Raw genomic sequence first — 22,503 nt, forward strand, 5'->3', positions numbered from 1 at the left:
GGCTCCCCGCTGAGCACAGAGCCCGATGCGGGACTCGATCCCAGGATCCCGAGATCATGACTTGAGCCGAAGGCAGCGGCTTAACCCACTGAGCCACCCAGGCGCCCCCAGTGATGACTTTTGAGGGGAAAAATGGGAAAGGAGATGGAGGCGGCCTTTAGCAGTGTAACACTTAACTTCTAAAAAACAGGGAGACATGGCAAAACACTGGCATCTGTGGAATCAGCCTGTTGGGTTCCCAAGAGTCTACCATTATATCTTCTCTGCACATGAAATATTTCCTAACTAAAACCAGCCTTGAAAATGTAACAGCTTCTTTCTTACCATGGCACCAATTTTAAATTATGCTATTTTGCTTTCCTCCGTCAATTGGTCCAACTTTCCTCATTGAGCCTTTGTTTCCACTGTTCCCCAAACACAGGCCCATAAATCAAGATATTCTCAATCATCTCTCAAATATTTCATATTAATTTTAATCTGTGCATCTTCAAGGACTGTCCATATTCTCTCCTATGATGGGCTCCCAGTTAGGAAAAAGGAAGGCTTTCAAATGACGGTAGTATACACCTGAAGGCAGGAGGCAATGATCTGTTATATCTTCACTTGTTTACAACAGAAAGCAAAGGTTTGGACTGGTCACACTTGGATGGTCGCATGTGTGAAAAAGACACCACCCTTTTTCTCCTTCTTGTGCCTAAGTCTCAGGCATAGGCATGTGGACACACACACAAATACACATTCTCATCTGTAAGCTGGAATAGAACATTGAGCTAACCGTCCAATCCGAAACAAATTCTGCAGTTATAACTACAACAGTATGACTGTCCGAACATAAACCTATTTGGGCTAGTCAATTCTGTGATAAACCCCCAAAATATCTTTTAATAAAATAATTGAAAACAACATAAATATTACATTCTGTGTAGCTAATGTTTCTAACACATTGCAAAACAGAGCCCACAAGTATTCATAATTAATTTTTAAAATTAGAAATCCCACCCAAAGGTTCATGTTATGTCTTTAATTAAATTCAATTAATTAAATTTGCCTATCAGAGTTTTTTTAACTTTTACTGTAAAGAAACCCTTTAAAGATAGTAATGAAACTATTTATTTCTGAGTAGTGGTAATTATATGTTTTGGTTGGCTTGTAATTTTGAAGAGAATGGGGCTATATGAAGTCTTCCAAACTAGTGATCTAAAAATTATTGATTCTGATAAAATTAATTCTAACTATATAATTAAAAAGCCTAAGTTTGTCCCTAGAACTTGGTAGACAAAGGAACTGCAAGAATCCTTTGTTCGATAATAACAACAGTTTCCTATGAGACCAATTGTAATAGAAAGTAAATTTAGACCTATGACAAATAGTTTCCTTCCTTTGGGATACAGAATACTGATAAAAACAGATTATGGATCTGTTAACTCGTTGATAGCAATGTTTTTATGAGCAGGAAGCACCAACCTTTCCTGTTTTCTCTTTAAAACAAAGAGAAGTGTATCGCATGAAAAGAGCTTCTAAAAAGAGAGATTAGAAGAGCTATCATGGAAAAGACACACAAAGCAGGATTAGAAAAGTTAACTACAACTCGCATTACTTCCCCAGCCAAGCCCTGAAAGGAGGAGGTGGGGGCAGACACAACAGTTCACAGAGGGTGGACTGTGAGGAAGGTGCTAGTGGAAGAGACAAGGCAATCCTAACCAGGGCTCACAAGATAGCAGAAATTCGCAGAACACCAAAGCCCAAGGCTACCTGGCCAGTCATCGATTCCCTTCCATTTTATAGTTGATAAGAGTAACAAAAGTCCATGCCCAGTGACACGGAGGCAGAACTGTGGCAAACTTTCTGCTTGGTGTGTTTTGTTTTTTTTTTTCTCCCTGTGGGAACATATCATAGTGTGTGTAGCATTATATTTATGCAATTTTTAACACCGAGATATAATACTAACAACAATGTTATAGTGCTTAAGATACAGTTCTTGCTTTGTAGCCAGATCCTTGTGGGTTTACATAGCATCTCTTCAACTTACTCCCCAGGAGACCTGGTTGCATAGCCACATAAAAACAGAAGAGTGAAGTCTTCTACTTATATGACTTTTCCATTTGTTAACTACCAAATTCATTTTACTTCCCCTTTATCCACCCCAGAAATGTTGGCACATACACTGACATTCACACAAAAGTCTATAGTGCACTGTCCAGAGTAAGGGAGCAAGAAGGAAAGTGTTTATCTTCGACATCACTCTAGCACATAAAATTATTCAAAATAAGCATGCATGTACTTGTAAACTTGTGGATACATGCAACACCATTACAGAACAAAGAAAAAAATACGTTGTGCATAATGATCTTTATAATCTAGCTTAAAAGTATGTGTTGAAATATTAAACCACCACACTAAACTTTTCAAATGATGAAGTTGCTAGCATATTCTAGAAGGAGGAACAGAAGAACAAAAGTACCACCCAGAAGAGGAATGACCTCTGTAATAGACATATTTTGCCTAGCACATCCATCTCCTATAAGCCTCTTAATCATGGTGTTTTACAGCCCCATCTGACCACCACCAGCACAGAGACACACAACATAGGTCTCTCAATCCTGGTTGCCCAGCCTCCTATCCACAGTGATTGATCCATGGAATGGGTCCATAAACGATGGGTCAATCAGCTGCTCCTTTCCATAATGAAAGGATATTGAAAGGAAAATAAATGGGTTCCTCTGGCATACCAAGCTATAAGAACAATTAAAATTGATGCTGCCAGTGGCCACTTTGGCACATGGAAAAAATCTATCTTCAAAAAGAATGTAAGCAGTGTCAAGCTGAGCTGAGAAAAAAGGAGCAAGAGAGTTCTGACCCTTTCTGAGCCCCTTGATCCAGCCATACTTGACAATCCACCTCTTTGGATGTCCCAATTCCATGTATGCTTACAAGGGTTTGTGCTCTCTCAAAAACATATTCTTTAAAGCTCATGTAAAACCCATAAGGAATTCTGGTTAATATAAGCTTCATCTCCCAAGTGTTGATCATAAATTTTTTAATACCTTCCAACTTTCAGAGCTTTTGTCTACCTTCACAATTAGAACCACATTCCCCACCTAGACTAACACAAAGTACTTCACCTTGAATGTAGGCTTTTAAAAAACATAAGCACCCCCTATTTTGGCTGAAAAGACCTCCTGGAAACTTGAAGGACAAAACAAGAAGGGAAATCAGTGATCCAGAGAAATGCCCTATACCATCTTCTGTCTGCAAACAGCCTGTCTAGACTTACCAAACTTAACTCCAGCCTGAACTCTACCGCAGAGCAGGTCAGTGGTTGCTTGCAGATTGGGAGCAGGGGTTGTGCAGCAGGAGGGAGGAATTACAAGGGAGGATAAGCAAACGGTGGGGGACAAGGTCTTGAATGTGGCCACTGGGTTCAGAGGTTAATGTATATACCAAAATTTACTAAATTTCTACTGTAAATACATGCAGCTTATGGTATATAAATAATACCTCAATAAAACTTTTAACAAAAGACACAGCTTTCCAAGCAAAAGCATTTTCCAAAAAAAAAAAAAAAAAAAGCATTTTACAGTATCATCCTTCTTCGGGAATGGAGCAAATCATAATGCCTAGAGTTGCCAATGCAACTTAGTGAAAAGGAAGAAAGTTACAAGCCAAGAAGGGTAGAGAAGGAACACAATGATGACTGGGACATTGATAAGACCCTTGAATCATGTCCCTGCTCTAGACTACCTGCTTCTGGACACATGAAAATAATAAAGCTTACTATTTTAAGCAGCAGTAGCTGGGTTTGTATTACCAAGGGCTGGACTCTATTCCAGATACAGTGGTCTTTGGTCTTTTTCTAAAGCCAGTAAGATCTGGTCCTTTCCAGGGGGGCAACCAGTTGTTTCTCATCTTGGAATAAAGTCCAAATCCCAGGCTAACAAATTCAAGGACGTGAAGAGCCTGGATGACTGCTGGAGGTAATTCATTAGCCATTATTCCCCACTTCCAGCCAGACTTCAAATTCTTTCAAAGAGCCTTCTATACTTTAAGTGCCACATAAGCGAGGCACATGTTTTTCTGATATTCCTAGCTCCTGGCAAAGTGCCTGGTACAGAAGAGGTACTCAAAATACACTGCTGAATCAAAGAGCTCATGAAATTGCTCACTATGCTTTAAGGACAGGTAAATGCTTCTTCCCTAAACAGTAATATTTGGGGGAAAGAAACTCAGCCTAATGATGTCTCAGATTATTCTTTCTCTATATAACTTGTAAAAATTGGGGCACCTGGGTGGCTTAGCGGGTTAAGCCTCTGCCTTCAGCTCAGGTCATGATTTCAGGGTCCTGGGATCAAGCCCCACATCGGGCTCTCTGCTCAGTGGGGAACCTGTCCCCCACCCCCCACCACCCACTTGTGATCTATTTCTCTGTGTCAAATAAAATTTAAAAAATAATTTTAAAAAATTTCTTTCTTTCTTTCAGATACCCACCCCATTTCAAAACAAGAGGCAAAAAGCAACTTGAACTATTCTTAAAATATTTCTCATTACTTCTGCATGGTTTTTTTTAGCCTCTGAATTCTACCAGGGTAAGTGAATTGCTTTGAGGATGAAAGAGGAATAGAGAACATTGGGCAAAACTGGATTTGATTTTGTATTAAGTTCTTCAAAAATATTTTATCAGCACTAAAGAGAGAGAAGTGACGATAAGTGTGAAGGATAAGAAATCTAAAACAGGAGCAAGATTCAGAGGGACTATACCACCAAAATGTAGCCCAGCATCCACAGACACATGAGGAAAGCAAAGACCACAGACAGCCTTCCCTGTTCCTGCTTCAACATTCCTCACCAGCAATTACACTTGATCACTGAACTCTCCCTCTGAACTTCTGCCTAATGTGGAAAAAAAAAAAAAAACAAAAACAAAAACTGAAGAACAGCTCAGCGATGACCAAGCATGCGTTTCTAGTATGACGCCAAACATCTGGATAGAAACTTGAAAATTCTATAAATAATCTAGATCCTGTTAAATACCCACACGTTTAGTGTTGAAGCCAGAAACGGAGATCCTGGACCTCCGTTCCTGGTTTCGTTTTTATTCTTCAAATGACACAAAGACACCCCACGTGCCTTTGTCACATATTTTCCTTCCTTATGTTCTCCATGGTGCCAAGCAGATTTTCTATTCACAAAACACATATACATGTTACATAATACCTGCTAAGAAGAAGTTATATAAAAGGATTCAAAAATATGGGATCCTGACTAATGTTCCAAGGGGAAGAGTTCAAGGCGGCCCTCACAGCTGTCAACCAAGTGCCAACTTCCCCCCTACTCCTGCCCGCCATGGGGCAGTTCTGGTAGACAAGAAGTGGGGTTACAGGCACAACAGCCCTGCACTGATTCTCTCATTCAATTAACTAAATGTCAACCATATGCCAGGGCTGTGCTGAGCCGTCAGGAGAGGAAAAGTGATGAAGACCCTGTCCATACTGTCGAGGGGCAGAGTTTGCCCTATAAAAAGCAGGATAATTGCTCTTTCCAACAACCTCATGGGTCAATTCCAGAACTGAGTCTTAGCCCCCCATCTTACTTAACAGCATTTGAGACAGATGTTCAATTTTGCTTCCTTAAAATAACTTGCATTTGGCTTCAAGGAAACCAACCTCTACCTCTTACCTTCTTGGGCTCCTTTCCTGGTTCCTACTTGTCTTCTGAGCTCTTATTTAAAAGGCCCCTTGGTTCACACCACAGATGACGGCATTTCTCCATCTATCCTCACTAACTTGTGGATCTCATCCAGCATCAACCTTAAAGCCCATTCTCTATGTTGGTGGTCACCAGGATTTTAACTTCCAGCTACTCCTCTCCCCTGAACTCCACTGTTGTCAGCCTCCCTACTGGGTGACATCTCTGTTTGGGTATCTGATTGGAATCACATCTAATACTGAACCCCTTATCTTCCTCCCAAAGCCTCCTCCTCCACCCAGTCTCCCCATTCCTATTAATAGAAGATCCATCCTGCCAGTTGCTTAGGCCATAAATCATGAGTAATCCATGGCTCCTCTGTTTTTCTCACACCCCGTTCCAATCCACCAGAAAGCTATGTTGGCTCAACTTTCAAAATACACCCCAAATTGGACTATCTCCCTTACACTGACATCACACCAGTCCAAGCCCTCCACATCTCTTCCCTAAATGACTGCAGTAGCCTTCCATATAATCTCACTACTTCCACTGCGGTGGTCTATAATCCATTCTCAATTCGGTGGCCAGACAACATTTTAAAGGAAAAATCAGGCCCAAAGCTACCAAGGGCTACCCGTTTCACTCTATAGAAAAGCTCTTATCCTTCCAGGGGACTCAAGGCTTTCATACCTGCATCTCACACCTTCTCTGACTCACATCCTACACCCCTCCACGCCCTGCTCACTCTGTCCCAGTCACAATGGACTCATCTCTGTCCCTTGCATAAACCAGGCATTCTCCGCTTCCTCAATCTTCTCAAAATTCCATCTATCTGAAATGCGGTTCCCAGATATCTGTCCTACATCTCCTTCAAATCTTTGTCCCAGTGTTTGTCTTCCCAAGCAGGCGAATCCTGGCCATATATTAAATATGGATTTCTCCTCCCCTACCCACCCAGGCCTCACCATACTTCATTCTTCTTGTGCCATTTCTCTCCACAGCACTTTCTTACCTTTTCATATGATGTATAATTTATTTACTTACTCGCTCACCATCTACTTCATACCATAAACTTAAGACCCATGAAAGCAGCACATTTTGGTTTGCTTTGCTTATTTCTCTTAATGCTCAGTTAATCTTTATTTTTGGAATGAATAAAATGAAACATTATTTGGGAACATCTTATATTTATATAAGATTAAAAATAATGTATTAGACTAATAATATAAAAAATCCTAGCCAACTATGATTTAGAGTACAATTTTATAGGAAGTGGATTTGTTCTTCAAACATTTTAGGAAAACCCGGGAAGTGTATGAAAGGTTGGCCAACAACAGAGGATAAAAGAGTATTTTAAGAAACATATTAGATCCGGGGCACCTGGGTGGTTCAGTGGGTTAAAGCCTCTGCCCTCAGCTCAGGTCATGATCCCAGAGTCCTGGGATCAAGCCCCGCATCGGGCTCTCTGCATAGCGGGGAGACTGCTTCCTCCTCTCTCTCTCTCTTTGCCTGCCTCTCTGCCTACCTGTGATCTCTATCTGTCAAATAAATAAATAAAATCGTAAAAAGGAAAAAGAAAAGAAACATATTAGATCCTAACAGGGATATATAAAAGTAATGTCTACTTATTATTATTTTTTAACCCAATGTTAACTTTAATGTTTTAATATATTTGCCTGCCTCCTAGATTTGACTTTGAATAATTTTTTTTAAAGATTTTATTTATTTATTTAGAGAGACAGAGAGCATGAGGGCAGGGGGAGAAGAAGAGGGAGAGGAGAGAGAATCTCAAGCAGACTCTGTACTGAACCTGGAGCCCAACATAGGGCCTGACCTCCCGACCCTGAGATAACAGCCTGAGCCAAAACCAAAGGTCAGATGCTCAACTGACTGAGCCACCCAGGCACCCCTAATATTTAATCATTTCTGATTAAATATTATAATAATTTTTATCATTTTTATGAAGTTTTCATTAGGAATGTTTTCCAGTGGTGGAAAGGGAACAACCATTTCTGTAAAATCAATTCGAGGAGTATTTAGAGTGTATAGCTTTTACTATACACTCTACAGTTGTTTTTGTTTTTCTTTTTAAAGAAAATGCTACACCCTGAAGGATCTAGCAAAGAGAAAGCTAAGATCCCCGCCAACAATGACAAAAAAAAAAAAAGGTTAATGATCTAGCTGGGGTAAAAAGCAAACACAAAGCTATCTACGATATGGAAAGTTGGGATGGTCAGTGGCAAAGACAAAGTAAAACAAAATCTTACAATACTGACTCTCAGTTCTCACTGTAATTTAGAATTAGCTAGGAAAAAAATAACCACATGCCTTCACTTTCTCCACAGATCTGAATTAATCTGGAGTGGCACTCAAGTAGTAAGATTCCCAAGTAAAAATGTGAGGAAACAATGCCTTCTGACTGAGGAAATAAGAGGCTTTATTTGAGTAACTTTACAAAGACAGAGCAAGGTATTCTAGGCTGAGGGCAGAGGATCAGCAAAAACAGGCAACAAAGGGCATTTTGTGTGGGGAATTCTCTGTGGTGAAAAGATGTCCAGGGCTGCAGATGGGAGTGGCAGATGGTGAAAGATCTCGAAAGACACGTATGGAAGTTGGGTTGATTCTCTAAGAATTTTCACCTATTATCACAAACGGGTTTGGATCACTTGTTTTACAGCGGTAACATAATCTGGAGCATAAATTCAGATGAAAGGGAACACGAACAAAGAGGATCTAAACCTCACCTGCCATCACCAGTGGGGTATGTGTGTGTGTGTGTGTGTGTGTGTGTGTTTGAAGTGATAATGGCCCATTTTTAAACCCCTTAAAACTGTATGCAAATCAAGCCACCAAAATATTCAAACCTCACTTTTCAAATATGGGCTGAAATACAATTTTCCCAGAATGAATTGTTTCTTTCTTTGTAATGCCTCTTACATCATTAAACTTTATGAAAGTCAATAACCTTACTCTAAGTAGAGAAATGGCATAAATAGCACATTTTTGTTACCGTTTTTAAATCAAAAGGCTGGAAATTTTACAAACATACTCGGCAAAAAGGCAGACTATAAATATCAGCACAGCAACATCACATGAAAAGCTCAGGTTTTATAAACAGGGAATCATTTTTAAATAAAAAGTGCAAGAAAATAACCAGGCACCACTTAAACATTTTAAATTCATTCAGTAGTTTGAGCGAGAACACGGAGAGAAATAACACAAACCTAAGCACACGTGAAAGTATTAAACAGGAATAATTTGAAAAACGATGATCAGAATTTTGAAAAATAACAGTGTAATCATTTGAAAGAAACAGCAATGAATAGATTTTTCTTTGGCTGAAATACTAGTGTTTCTCATTTATTTTGGAGTTAAGACTGAACAAAATTATAGTTTTCCAGCACTCTAATAACCAGAATGAGACTCAAAAAAATGTATAGGTAAATCATTCCATATTTTACTTACTATACCGCTGTCACTTTTTTTCTTATAACTAAAAGATTAATATTACAACTTTGCTGCCTCCACAGAGCCTGCTTGAGTCAACACCAGCTCTCATGAAGTGCTAGAATTCCAATAACTTAAAAAATCTTCATTATCACAAGCAGGTTTGTAATTCAGAAATTTAAAATAAACTTTTTCCTCTTGAAGCCGTAACAACTTAATTTTTTCTTTCTGTGGCACATCCAAAGCATTTATCCACATTTTCCCATTTTATCCTAAAAACTCATGAGGGAAGGATGAAAAATATCATCACCAGTTTATAAATGGAAAAACTGAAGCTTGAATAAAGGAAGCTGTTTGGCCAAGATTAAATTCCAAGCAAGTTGTAGAGTTGATATTCAAACTTAAGTTTTCTTCCTGAACCCAATTCTTTCTCTTCCCATAGACTGCAGAGACTTTTTTTTTTTACCTTTATGTATAGTATGTTTTATCTACTTTAAGACAATTCAGTTTCAGGGATATCAAAATGTAAATTCTTGTAAATCAGGGTCTATGAAAGGATATAAATCAGTATAATTTTTGATGCTGTATGGGAATTTTTCCCAAAGCAAGCAAAGTTATGGGGAAAAAAATTGGAAAAAAAAATCAAGGGGCATCTGGGTGGCTCAGTGGGTCAAAGCCTCTGCTTTCCACTCAGGTCATGATCCCAGGGTCCTGGGAGCGCGTCAGGCTCTCGAGAGCCTGCTTCTCTTCCTCTCTCTCTGCCTGTCTCTCTGCCTACTTGTGATCTCTGTCAAATAAATAAATAAAATCTCAAAAAAAAAAAAATCAAGAAAACAAACTTGGAAAAAATTTAGAAGAATGAATATGGAAAAAGAAACCTCTGAAATGACCCTTCTCATTTTAAGATCAGGTACTTATGTTCTTTACATTCCCAATTAAAACTATTCATATAGGGACGCCTGGGTGGCTCATTGGATTAAAGCCTCTGTCTTCTGAGGGTCCTGGGAGGGTCCTGGGATTGAGTCCCGCATCAGGCTCTCTGCTCAGCAGGAAGCCTGCTTCCTCCTCTCTCTCTGCCTGCTTCTCTGCCTACTTGTGATCTCTGTCAAATAAATAAATAAAATCTTTTAAAAAAATCCCTATTCATATATATGAATATATATTATATATATAATATTTAATACATATACTAAAAATCAGCAGTGCAACTCCTAAAAGTCTCTTCTTCTCTGCTAAGGAAGCACAAGGACATAAATTATAAATCTTCTAAATGTTCACATATTTTAGAATAATACTTATTTCATATCTTAAATTTCCCCACAAATCATAAGTACAATTTTAAAAAGTTGTTTGTCACTCTTTGTCAGAGAATTTTCAATCAGAAGTATTCTAAAACAAATTACTAAACATAAAATAGGCCATTTCCCAAAGTACTTTTCATTTGCATTTATGTCGTAAGCAGTATGAAAAAGATTCATGCTATTTCTACATTTTCTCCCATTTCTTTATAACTTCTTCACTACCCCGACTTCTCTAACCCACAAAGATGTCCCCTCATCCTAAATTTTAAGGTACCTCGAGTAAGTCATTCCCTCCTATCACACTTAATTTTCCCATTCCATGAATCCTAACTAGATGCTGTTTTCACACAGTGGGGAGGTTTTTGTCTTTGTATGCGTTTATTACTTCCCACAGTTCTCAGCAGAGTATACACGGTAGGCAAATGTTTATTGACTGAATAAAGCTCCTGAGTTCATACAAAGAAAAGAGTAATTTAAAAAAAAAAAAAAAAAAAAAGGGTTTCACAAAGCCATATTGATTTTAAGGCCCAGTTTGTTTCACTGGTGTCTTCCCAAACTGAGAACAGTGCCTGTCATAAACAAATAAATATTTATTGAGTAAACAAACATTCAGTTTCTTGAAATACACTAAAGTTCTGAAGCCAGTTTTCTTCTTTCTGCTAACACCATGAAGGTGCAAGGAAAGGAATTCTGCTTCTCCTCTTCGTCCGTATCTATAAATAGTTTATGTTCACTACACGAACTTACACAGTACTAGGAATCCTATGGATTAAAATGACCAAACCCAGGGAGCATGGCTGGCTCAGTCGTTAAGCGTCATCTCAGGTCATGATCCCAGGGTCCTGGGACCAAGCCCCACACTGGGCTCCCTGCTGGGTGGGAAGCCTGCTTCTCCCTCTCCCAGTGTTCCCTCTCTTGCTATGTTTCTCTCTGTCAAATAAATAAAATATTTAAAATTAAATTAAATTAAATTACCAGGGGTGCCTGGGTGGTTCAGTGGGTTAAGCTTCTGCCTTCAGCTCAGGTCATGAACTCAGAGCCCCGCATCGGGCTCTCCGCTCAACAGGAAGCCTAAGATCTGCCTCTGCCTATTTGTGATCTCACTCTCTCTGTCAAATAAATAAATAAATGAATAAATAAAATAAAATGACCAAACCATAAATAACAAGAATCAACTGCACCTTTGGCTAGTGATCAGAAGACCATGACAAGTTTGAGGGATGTTCCTTCAAGCTATTTTAGTGACATGCTTTCTGGTCCAACCATGAATTCGCTCTCATCTGAGGCTCATCTGCAGGCCACCTGAGCATGTGGACAGTCTGGCTCACAGAGTCCTAAGTTCCTCAAGAAAATACTTCAACACAAAAGCAGGCCGTGGCCTTTACACCCGCCACTCCCATATGCAATCCTGGCTTTACTAACACTTTTAGAAATGACCTCAGACTCAATTCTTCAACTCTGTGCAATTTTAGAGGTAGTTATCCTGGTGAGATTGGAACCTATGAAAGGTCTACCTATTTGTACCTTAGAAGTATCTCCCAAGTCTTCAACTTCAGCCCTGCCCCCAATCACTTCACAATTCTCATCTTCAATTATGGAGGGAGAGAGGAGGGAAGATACATAATCTCAGTAAGAGTAGTGGCTCATTTTCGCCATCCGTTTAAGACCTGTTCCAACTTTTTTACCTTTCATTCACCCCCAATCTAAACTGCTCACCTTATTTAAGCTTGCTCACAATATATAAGAAATACACATTAATTCATCTTAAGAAATATCCTTTTTATCTAAAAAGTCTAGGATTTAAAAGGATGCTAACCATTTTACAGCCTTATAAATTTCTAATTAAGGTTTACTGCAACAGCTATTCAAATCAATAGAATACACTTTGAAGATCAGTAAGTTGAATTATCTATGTAAGTCTTAAAATGTTCTTTTAGAATCACCTTTGTCCTTGCTTTCCTAATATACAGTGAATACAACTAGAAGGGACATATCTTGAAAACAACTAGACTTAAAAATAACTTGCCTTTTAATATATACTGCACATTAATCTATATAAATCAACTGTATTATGTACATGTATATATATTGCACCTTAATTTCTATAGACGTTTCAGTCAGGTAAGCATGCAAAGCAGATCTTCCACTGTAAGCACACATTATAAGGCTAAGTGTCTGGTGAGCAGATGACTAAATCATGGGGTGGGAGCAAAAGTCAGGGCACAAAATGGTGAATTTGAAGTTCTAAGTAGGCCCTCCATGCTAATAAAAGAAAATACCTGGAGAAGTGGTCAGCGCTTACTTAATAAACAATCAATATGATCAACATGCTTCAGGTGAGACAAAAGTGGATTTTGCTCGGAAACTTGACACACTCTCCAATTACAAGGAGATGAATCACCAGGTGTTTTTCAATTCCCCTCCCCCATGCCTACTATCAGTGACCCTGCTGATTAGATTCCTACCAACTAGCCAGAAAAGCAGACTTTATTCCACTGTCTCGCCTTCAAAGCTTAACAAACATGTTCATATACAAAGGAACAGTAATGGTAAAATGATCCAGGCTTGCTCTTCTGTTGATGACCACAAGGCCTCTCCATTCCAAGGATGTAACCTAAGCTTGCACAGATGGCCTAGCTCTCTGCTAATGCAGGGGAGCTGGGTTTGTTTTCAGGGTGGGTGCTGCAAACCGCCAGGTGTATTTATAGAAGGGAGCAAGACTAGGATGGAGGGATGATGACAGAATAGGAAGTTTCTTTCACCTGGGAGAGAAGCCCGTGGAAAGATCTGGATCCCACAGTCTAGGTTCTAGTCCTGACTTGCCAACTATGTAAACTTAGTGGGGGCGGGGGGGGCACCATTTTGGTCTATTATCTTAAGTATAAAATGTAGACAATGCCCCTTGCCTTGGATGGCTTTCAGAACAAGGAACGAAATCCTGGGATGTAGTAAGCAATGGATAAGCGTCAACCTGCTCCCCCATTCTTCTGTTCGCCCAGAATTGCGCCTCAAAAATCATAGAGATAGACTGCCCCTTTAAACTAAAAGGCCCAAGCTTGTTAGGAGAAAAGAAAGAAAGAAAGAAATGACAGGTGGAGGCTTGCTTATTTACTGGAGGATCTCGCTTAAAATGGAGTTAGGATATTAATAAGATGGGAGACCACATGGAAAAAGCATCCAGTATGAGCAAACTAACAAGAAAAAAAAAAAAAAAAAAAGAAGAAGAAAAAGAGGAAAAAGAAAAGAAAAGAGAGTCCTTTATGTAAGCACGAAACAAACTTCGGAAGCTGCGGATATCCTGTAAACCTACTCGGTGACCTCAATTCAAATCACAAGACCACGCAGAGCTAACCAAAATGCTCACTATCCATATGCCGCCTTGTCAGTTTCAGACCACGCTATTTTTGCAAAACTGTCCTCAAACCTGAGGCGGCTCTCCCGCCTCCAAATCCGCCCCAGATGGGTCTGGAAGCTAGGAGGGAGTATCAGAAGGAACAGCGATGGGAAAGTGGGAAGGTCTGGTCAAATGACTGAAAAACAAGGCGGTGGGTGAGGGGGCGGGGTAGAGCAATGTGGCAGCGCCGTGGCCAGTGAGCCAGAAAGACGACGGCTTCACAATGAAGGAAAGGAAGAGACTGCGACAAGCGCCGGCTCCCGGTCTCCGGCGGGCACTGATGGGGAGGCCAGGGGCGCGCAGAGCGTGGGAAGACGGGAACCGGGAGCGGAATGAAGTCAGAGTCGCTGGTCAGGCAGGAAAACCAAGGAGGAACCGAGCAGGTGCAAAGCCCGCGGGAGGGGAGGACCGGGCTCAGGGTACTCACTGTGTAGAGCAGGTTCAGCGCACACAGGCAGTTCTTGGAACACGCGAAGCCCCCGCAAACCATCTTGGAGCCTGTGGTTCCCGCAACGGCAGGTAGACGTGGCTCGGGCGGAGCCTCCGGGACAGCCTCTTTGTCCTTGCCTTTGGGGCCTGGCCGAGGCCGGGGTGGGGGGCCCTGGGCTGGGGTTGCAGTGCGCTGCGCGCCCGCCGCGGCTCGAACCCGCTCTGGAACCTGCGGCCGCCGCAGCTGGAGCCGGAGCCCGAGCCCCGCCCAGCCCCCCCGCCTCGCCCCGCGCGCTGATTGGCCGCCGGCAGGGAACAAAGGTAGAAATATGCAAATAAATGCGCTCCGCCAGCCGGCAGCGGGGAGGGGCGGGGCGGCCCGGGGGCGAGGGGGAGGGGGCGGAGGCCGTAAGGGACCTAGCTCCCGGCCAGAGCTTGTGACCGCCGCCTCGCTGTCGTTTCCTGGGGAGCAGGTGAGAAGAAGAGGGCGGGGCCCGACGGAGATCCACGCTGGCAGGGCAGAATATGACAGCACCTCTCGGTTCTTGGCCCTGGTGGATGACGTGGCACCATTTTGAATGAGATTTGAAAATTAAGCACCTAGCCTTGTTTGAATGAATAGGTGGAGAAATAAATTAATGAATGTGAAAGATTTAAAAGAGACAACACAGTGAGGGAAAATGAAAAGAAGAAAATAAGTGAAAAAATAAAAGGAGAGAATGAAATCTCTGCTACTCTTAGGAAATAGGTAAAGTACATGGCCTATAAATGTGAGGACTCCTGTCAGGTCAAAATTTTTTCTACAAGGATTTGCAAAATACTAGTAACTATGAATATGTGCATGCCAGAGAAAATCAGGAGATTTTTTGTCTTTCAATCTTGAATTTCAATAAGCTTTTTTTTTTTTTTTTTTTTTTTTCACAAATAAGGATTGTGCAAATTTTTTTTAAATGATAGAGTCTTCACGTCAGTCTTTGCATTGGCACTATTGAGTGTCTACTCTGGAAATCTTGTATTCTCAGATCCCTCACCTATAGATTGAGTTATTATGTTAAGCACTTTTTGCACAGTGCCTGGCACAAAGTAAGTGCTCAATGCATGTCAGCTAGTATTTGTAGATCTAACAGTTTTTTAATACCTGCTGTGTTCCAGGCAGTAACTAAGCCAATAAAGGCTTGGTTGTTTCCTAGTACCTTCTCCCAAAAAAGGTTCCTTTTATATAAAGAAATGTTCAGATACTTATGTGGAGCCTAAGGGTTCATGTTGAGTAAATTATGTGAAAGCAAATGCTAAATATATGTTAAATAGAACATTGCAGCTGATCAAAATAGTGTTCATGTAGTTTTCTGCTCCCTCTTCTAAGCTCTCTTTACCTCTCCAAACCCTACCACACCAAGAAGGTTTCATTGATTCTTTAGCTTTTGTATTCCACATTAACCTTTTGTAGACACTCAGAACTATTCCAAAAATTACTCTGGAAAATGACCTTCCAACTCAAACAATACAGTGCTGCCCAGCTTTCCTTTCTAAAAGCCAGAGACTTATTAAAGAGGAATTAGCAGGAAGATCTATTTTTCCTCTTCTCATTGCTGGATGCTGCCAATACGCTACCACTTCATTGCTCCCCCAACCATGGCAACTCTTCTTTGACTTCTTCGTAATACCCTCTCCTATCTCTGTGTGGGTTGAGTCTTTAATTTATCTCAGAGAAATGCTACCAATATGTTGGTCAGGGTCCAGTGGAAGGATAGAGCTCATTCAAATGTCATAATTAAAAAGTTTAATAAAGAAGCTATTTTTAAAAGTGTGGACAAGTTTAAAGGAAGCCAATAAAGAATAGTGGAACAGTTTAGATCTAGCAAGAATGCGTAATTGCCACTTCCCTTAAGTCTGACCAGCAATTTAGGAAACAGTTACAAAAGTCAAGCAAGAGCTGTAGCTGTAGAAGCATTGTCAGATAAGAGTTATGGGCTTTAATAGAGAAAACCAAGGAACTACTGCAAATTAGAAAAAAAATGAATACAATGGGTTTCTTTTTAGGATTTATAAAAGACCATTTAATCCCATCCTAACAACAATGAGCCAAAAACACTACAAATTCAGTTTACAAAAAAAAAAAAAAAAAGCTATCAGAAAACTGAAGATCCAAAGACACCTAAAAGAACTAAAATCCAGGAGGAAATAAGACATTTTTAGGAAGAAGAGTTCACAGCTGCTTTTATCTCGTGTGAATTGGTTGCAGAAAGAACACTACATCAAATGAGAGACCAAGAATGACTAGCTGATCATTTAACCATCTTTTAATCTCCCCACGTCAACTATGACAGTTCCAGGAGGCCCCAGCCACAGAGTGAGTCTACAACTACTTGCTTTAACTTATAAGCTTTAACTTATAAACCTTCACTTAGTACAAGGGTTACATGTTTCAAAGTCTGTGGTCAGAGAAGAGTGCTCTTTCCCCAGCTATCTCAAGGTTAACATATCTCCCTCCCCCAACCCAAAAAAGTGATTAACAACTGGGGTAAGGATGGGAAAGATGAGAAAGACCCCTACAGAACAATATGGGTCTTTAATCCAAGGCATTGGCTGCTGATGACTAAGGGAGCAGCAGAAGAGAAAAATCCCTCTATAGTACATTGTTACAGCCCTCCAGACATGAGCTAGAACAGTAGGATAAGGAGAGACCTCACAAGGACATGAATGAAAACCAAGAACATGACTGGAGAACAAAGACCACTCCCCAGCAAACAAAATGGTAACAGCTAGGTTGTAAAGCACAGAGACCTTCCAGGGGTCAGAAAGCTGGTGACTGGGTATAAAGTAAAAAAGCTCTCTACACAGACCTCCTTTCTGTAGGAAAAAAGTCTTGATCATTCCCTCAAAAATATTTGAAGCCAATGCTGATTGAATCTAATTAAACCTCTAACAAATTCTGACCCCTCCCAACTATAGTTTAGACCGAGTTAAGCACCCAGTATAGCAACCTGATAGAATAAGGCATGTACCATTTTCTGGGACTAAATATTACTTAATTTATTCTCAATAGTTCTTTTATACATACTATCTGACACATAATAAAAATTATGAAGGTTGTGGATGATTAAAAACTTGGGGCTTAAGGTCAAAAGAAGAAATGGCGAATAGAACCAGACCCAGAGATGATCCTGATGTTAGAATTATCAGACAGGTACCGAAAACTCAATATGACAAATGTGTTAAAGAATTCCATGAAAAACAAGTAGGAAAATATGGGAAATTTTGAAAATCAAGATTGTTGGAAAAAATTTTAAATGAAATGAGAGATACACTCCAAAAAATTTTTAAATGTGATTTAAGCAAACTGAATAAAACAGACAGAAAAAACAAGTTGAAAGTAGGTCAACAGAAATTGCTCAAACTAAAACACAAAGATAAAAAGAGTCCTCCCTCCCCCCCAAAAAATGCACCAGGGCCTCTGATATTTGTGGGACAAGATCGAATAGTGTGTGTGTGCAGAAGACAAAAAAAAAAAAAAAAAAAAAAAATCAGAGAGAAGACATATATAAAGAGAATAATGGTTAGGAATCTTCCAAACTTAGAACTATTTACCCATGATCCAAAAATGGTCATTTCCACCATCCCCTACTGAGCAGAGGAACATAAGCCTGCCCAGATTCAACAAGAGGGAAACACAGACTCCACCTATTATGGGAGGGTTGCAAGGTCACATTATAGAGGAGCACATATATAGGGAAAACTTCAGTGTATCTTTGGAAAATAAAATCTGCCACAAGTAATGTCCTTTTTCCATATTATGCCTCCAAACTGCCCCTTTGTTGACAAATTGCCCCCTCTTTTTAGAGAGAGAGAGTGAGAGAGTGCAAAAGCAGATGATGGGGGAGGGGCAGAGAGAGAATCTAGCAGGCTCCATGTCCAGCATGGATTCCAACATGGGACTCAACCTCAAGACCCTAACATCATGACTGGAGCCAAAACCAAGAGTCAGATGATTAACCAGCTGAGCCACCCTACAAATTACCTTTGTTTATATGAGGAAAAAGAACAGGAAATTAGACTGTAGTTCTCAGAGAGTTTCAATGGAGACGAAGCTAAGAGACTATATTTTATTCAATGGAAGAGGAAGTTTTATGTTTATATAATAAATTTATCTTTGGCCATAAAATCAATAGAATGGATAACTGAAATTTCTTTTCGTTTTTATTTCTTAAGATTTTATTTATTTATTTGTAAAAGAGAGAGAAAGAGAGAACAAGAAAATGAGCACAAGCACAGAAAACAACAGGCAGAGGCAGAACCAGGCCTCCTGCTAAGCAAGGAACCAGATTCAGGACTCCATCCCAGGACCCTGGGATCATGACCTGAGCCGAAGGCAGAAGCTTAAAAGACTGAGCCACCCAGGTGTCTCTGAAATTTATTTCCTTTAAAAATTGGGTCTCCTAAAGGGGAACCCTCCTACACTGTTGGTGGGAATGCAAGCTGGGGCAGCCACTGTGGAAAACAGCATGGAGGTTCCTCAAAAAGTTGAAAATAGAGCTAACCTATGACCCAGCAATTGCACTACTGGGTATTTACCCTAAAGATAGAAACATAGTGATCTGAAGGGGCATGTGCACCCAAATGTTTATAGCAGCAATGTCCACAATAGCCAAACTATGGAAAGAACCTAGATGTCCATCAACAGATGAATGGATAAAAAAGATGTGGTATATATATACAATGGAATACTATGCAGCTGTCAAAAGAAATGAAATCTTGCCATTTGCAACAACGTGGATGGAACTAGAGGGTATTATGCTTAGTGAAATAAGTCAATCAGAGAAAGACAATTCTCATATAATCTCCCTGATATGAGGAAGCTGAGAGGCAATTTGGGGGATTTGGGGAGTAGGAAAGGAATAAATGAAACAAGATGGGATCAGGAGGGAGACAAACCATAAGAGACTCTTAATCTCACAAAACAAACTGATGGTTGCTGGGGAGAGGGGGGTAGGAAGAGGGTGGTTTGATTATGGACACTGGGGAAGGTATGCGCTACGGTGAATGCTGTGAAGTGCGTAAACCTGGCAATTCACAGACCTGTACCCCTGGGGCTAATAATATATTATATGTTAATAAAAAAATTAAAAATTTAAAAACTTGGGTCTCCTAAGCAAACCATTTTTAATAATGTTTAAGTGGGAATAAGTGGGATGCCTGGGTGACTTAGTCAGCTGGGCATCTGCCTTCAAACTCAGGTCATGATCCCAGGATCCTGGGATCAAGTCCCATATCGGGGCTCCTTGCTCAGCAAGGAGCTTGCTTCTCCCTCTGTCTGCTCTGCCTGCTACTTCCCCTGCTTGTGCTGTTTCTCTCTCTCTCTCTCTCTCTGACAAATAAATTTTTAAAAATCTTTAAAAAAATATAAAATAAATGGGAGTAAGAAAGATAAACTAAATTTAATCTAATCAGTTTTACATGTAATTTATTGGTTCTTAAATAAGTCTTTAATATGAAATGAATTGTTAACAATTGAGGAGATTGGTACCCTCTTCTTCTCCTACTCCTTTGTTTTATTTTTATTATTTTGTTTATTTATTTATTTATTTTGAGCCAGGGAAATAGCATTCTTATGTTCTTGTGCATTGGTCCAGATCCTAGGAGAGGCAGACACCAAGGCTGGACTCTTCCAGTGCAAGAGATTTATTGGAAGACACATCTGTGAGCTTTCCTAGGAGCTACAGGAAGTTGGGAGCACTAGAAGAACATAATGGAGGTCTGACCTCTGTGAAGTAGAGAAGGAAGGAAGGAGAGAGAAGGAGGGAGAAAGGGAGGCAGAGGGGGAAGAAGAAAAAAGAAGAAGGAGGAAGAAAAGGAGATACAAACATCAGGGCAGTTTTAAGATTTGGCAAGGCCAGAAGAGAGCCAAAGTCAGGTGTCCAAAAAATCTAGCATACTCCCCTGGAATGCAGTTGCCTCAGTATCCCTACCACACTTATTGGCTGGAAACATCAGCACAAATGCAAGGATGGATATCAGAATATAAAATTGAGACTAGCTTCAATTATGCTCTTCACAACAGATCCGAGAGGTGCTTTTTCTTGAAAAATAATTCTAACTATATTTTGCCCTTATGTCCTAAAAATATTTCTGTGGTCACATTTCAAACCATCTTTTAATTTTTTAGTCCTCATCATTTTATCAGGGAAGGAAATTCTCTAAGTTCTTCTGGGTAATCCATTTCAGGTTTTAACAAACATTTAAAAACTCTTCATGGGGGTGTCTGGCTGGCTCTATCAGTAGATCATGTGACTCTTGATCTTGGGGTCATGAGTTGGAGCCCCGCACTGAACATAGAATTTACCTAAAAAAAAAAGCTGTTAAAAATTTTTTTAATAAAAATTCTTCATGCTTTAGATTGAGCTTGACATTGTCTTGAAATTGTTATTGTTTTTTTGCCATTCAAGTTTAAGGTCAACATTTTTAAAAATAATTCAATACAAGGACTTCATTGTGTTCAATAATTTTTTTTTTAAGATTTATTTATTTGACAGAGAGAGAGAGTGAGCACAAGCAAGGGGAACTGCAGGCAGAGGGAAAGGGAAGAAGCAGGCTTCCCGTGGAGCAGAGAGTCTGATGTGAGGCTTGATCCCAGAACTCTGGGATCATGACCTGAGCTGAAGGCAGCCGCTTAACTGACTGAGCCACCCAGGCACCCCATGCTTAATAAATCGTGTGTGTGTGTGTGTGTGTGTGTGTGTGTGTTTTCAATAAATCTTAAGCAAAATAATTCCTAAGCTTTGGTACAGCATTGTTAACTGCTCTACCAAAAGACTTCCTGGACTTCTCAGAAATATGAACATGAAATTAGATAAACATGAAATTGTTCATACGCATTTTATAGTCACAAAAATTATCTGTGATACAGATCATTTTAAATCACTTCAACTGCAGTACACTTTGCTATGCTAAACCTGAAATCATTATTAAATAAATCAAATGCCAATTGTTAAAATATCTGTCAATGATTTTAACTAAAATTGATCCAGCTAAATGATTTCTAATGCCCAATAGGTTTTTTTTCTATTACACATTTTTTTTTTTTGTCCATTATTCCTCTGATATTCTACTATCTCCAGGACAAAAAAGAAAGAACTGTAGAATCTTTCCTTTGAAATGATTTGTAATCTTTTGGTTTCAGTGAAGCATAAGAAATGAGTTTCTTGGCCAAAAAAAAGACAAAGAAACTGATCAGTAGCTGCTTCTCTCCTTCCGACTCTATCTCTTCCACTGTTTTCTCTGTGTTATCCTTTTTGATGTTATGCCAGACTTCAGCGATTGAAAGCGACATATTCTTCCTACAATAATATTGTCTCCCTTTTGCTATGCAGGATGTTTCATTATTGATGCCAAAGGATTTTAAATAATAGTTCATTTACAGGAAACTTTTTCTTCCAACCACAAATTAAACTTGAAGGTTTTTTGTTTTTGTTTTATTCTGTTTTTGCTTTTACCAACTTCTTTTCTTTTCCCTCCCCTGTGTTGTCAACGGGACTAAAAATATGCACCTATAGGACCATTTTGTCATATGCTATGGCACTAAAATCTCAATTTTGAATTTTTGCAACTATTTTTAGTAGTAGATTCAGCTATGATAGCACTGCATGCAATTCCAGGCACTAATGGGCAAATCTAGCTTGATGGCCAGACAAATCCAACCAGACCACTGATCAGCTGCCTCAAATGAGGGGAGACAATCAGCTTTCAGGAGGAGATAATCTGCTCACTCCTTGCCTCTGTTTTCTCCACATCCTCCCTTCCAAATTTTTTTTCATATGCTGCATTAATGAAGTACCAATGAGAGTACAATTTGAAATGAATTGATATTTTTAAGGTTCCAATCATATCCGAAAGAACTTTCTGGAAATCTACCCTACTGATTCTAAGGCCTGATCTGTTTCCATGCTGAGTATTGTAAATCCACTTATGTTGTATTTATTAAGTCCAATAGTTACTGCAGTAAAAATATAATTTTTATATTGAAAGCTAATAATAGTGCCTTAGTGAATACATATGTATCAGAGAACAACAGGTAAAATTGAATAGGAAAAGGTGCAATTAAAGGGGTCAACTGAATTTTTTTAAATAAGCTGACATTATGTTTGAGAAAATGGAAGGAAACCCGACATTTATAAGGAGGACCAGATGTTAAATTTTTTTAAAAACTATCTTTCTGCTTCTTATCTATGAACAGCTTATGAGTTCTAAAAGCAA

General features: G+C 39.6%; 1 protein-coding gene across 1 annotated transcript in view; it reads right to left on the bottom strand.

Moving 5' to 3' along the window:
* The window catches only part of TSPAN13 (tetraspanin 13), a 33,360-nt gene extending 18,867 nt beyond the window's left edge, over positions 1-14,493 (bottom strand). Inside the window, exon 1 of the mRNA XM_059396753.1 lies at positions 14,252-14,493. Within this exon, the coding sequence (XP_059252736.1) occupies positions 14,252-14,314 (63 nt within the window). The 5' untranslated portion in view covers positions 14,315-14,493. The remainder of the gene's footprint in view (positions 1-14,251) is intronic.
* Positions 14,494-22,503: the final 8,010 nt, after the last annotated feature.

Source organism: Mustela nigripes, chromosome 4, assembly GCF_022355385.1.
Source record: "Mustela nigripes isolate SB6536 chromosome 4, MUSNIG.SB6536, whole genome shotgun sequence".
In the NCBI taxonomy this organism is placed as follows: Eukaryota; Metazoa; Chordata; class Mammalia; order Carnivora; family Mustelidae; genus Mustela; species Mustela nigripes.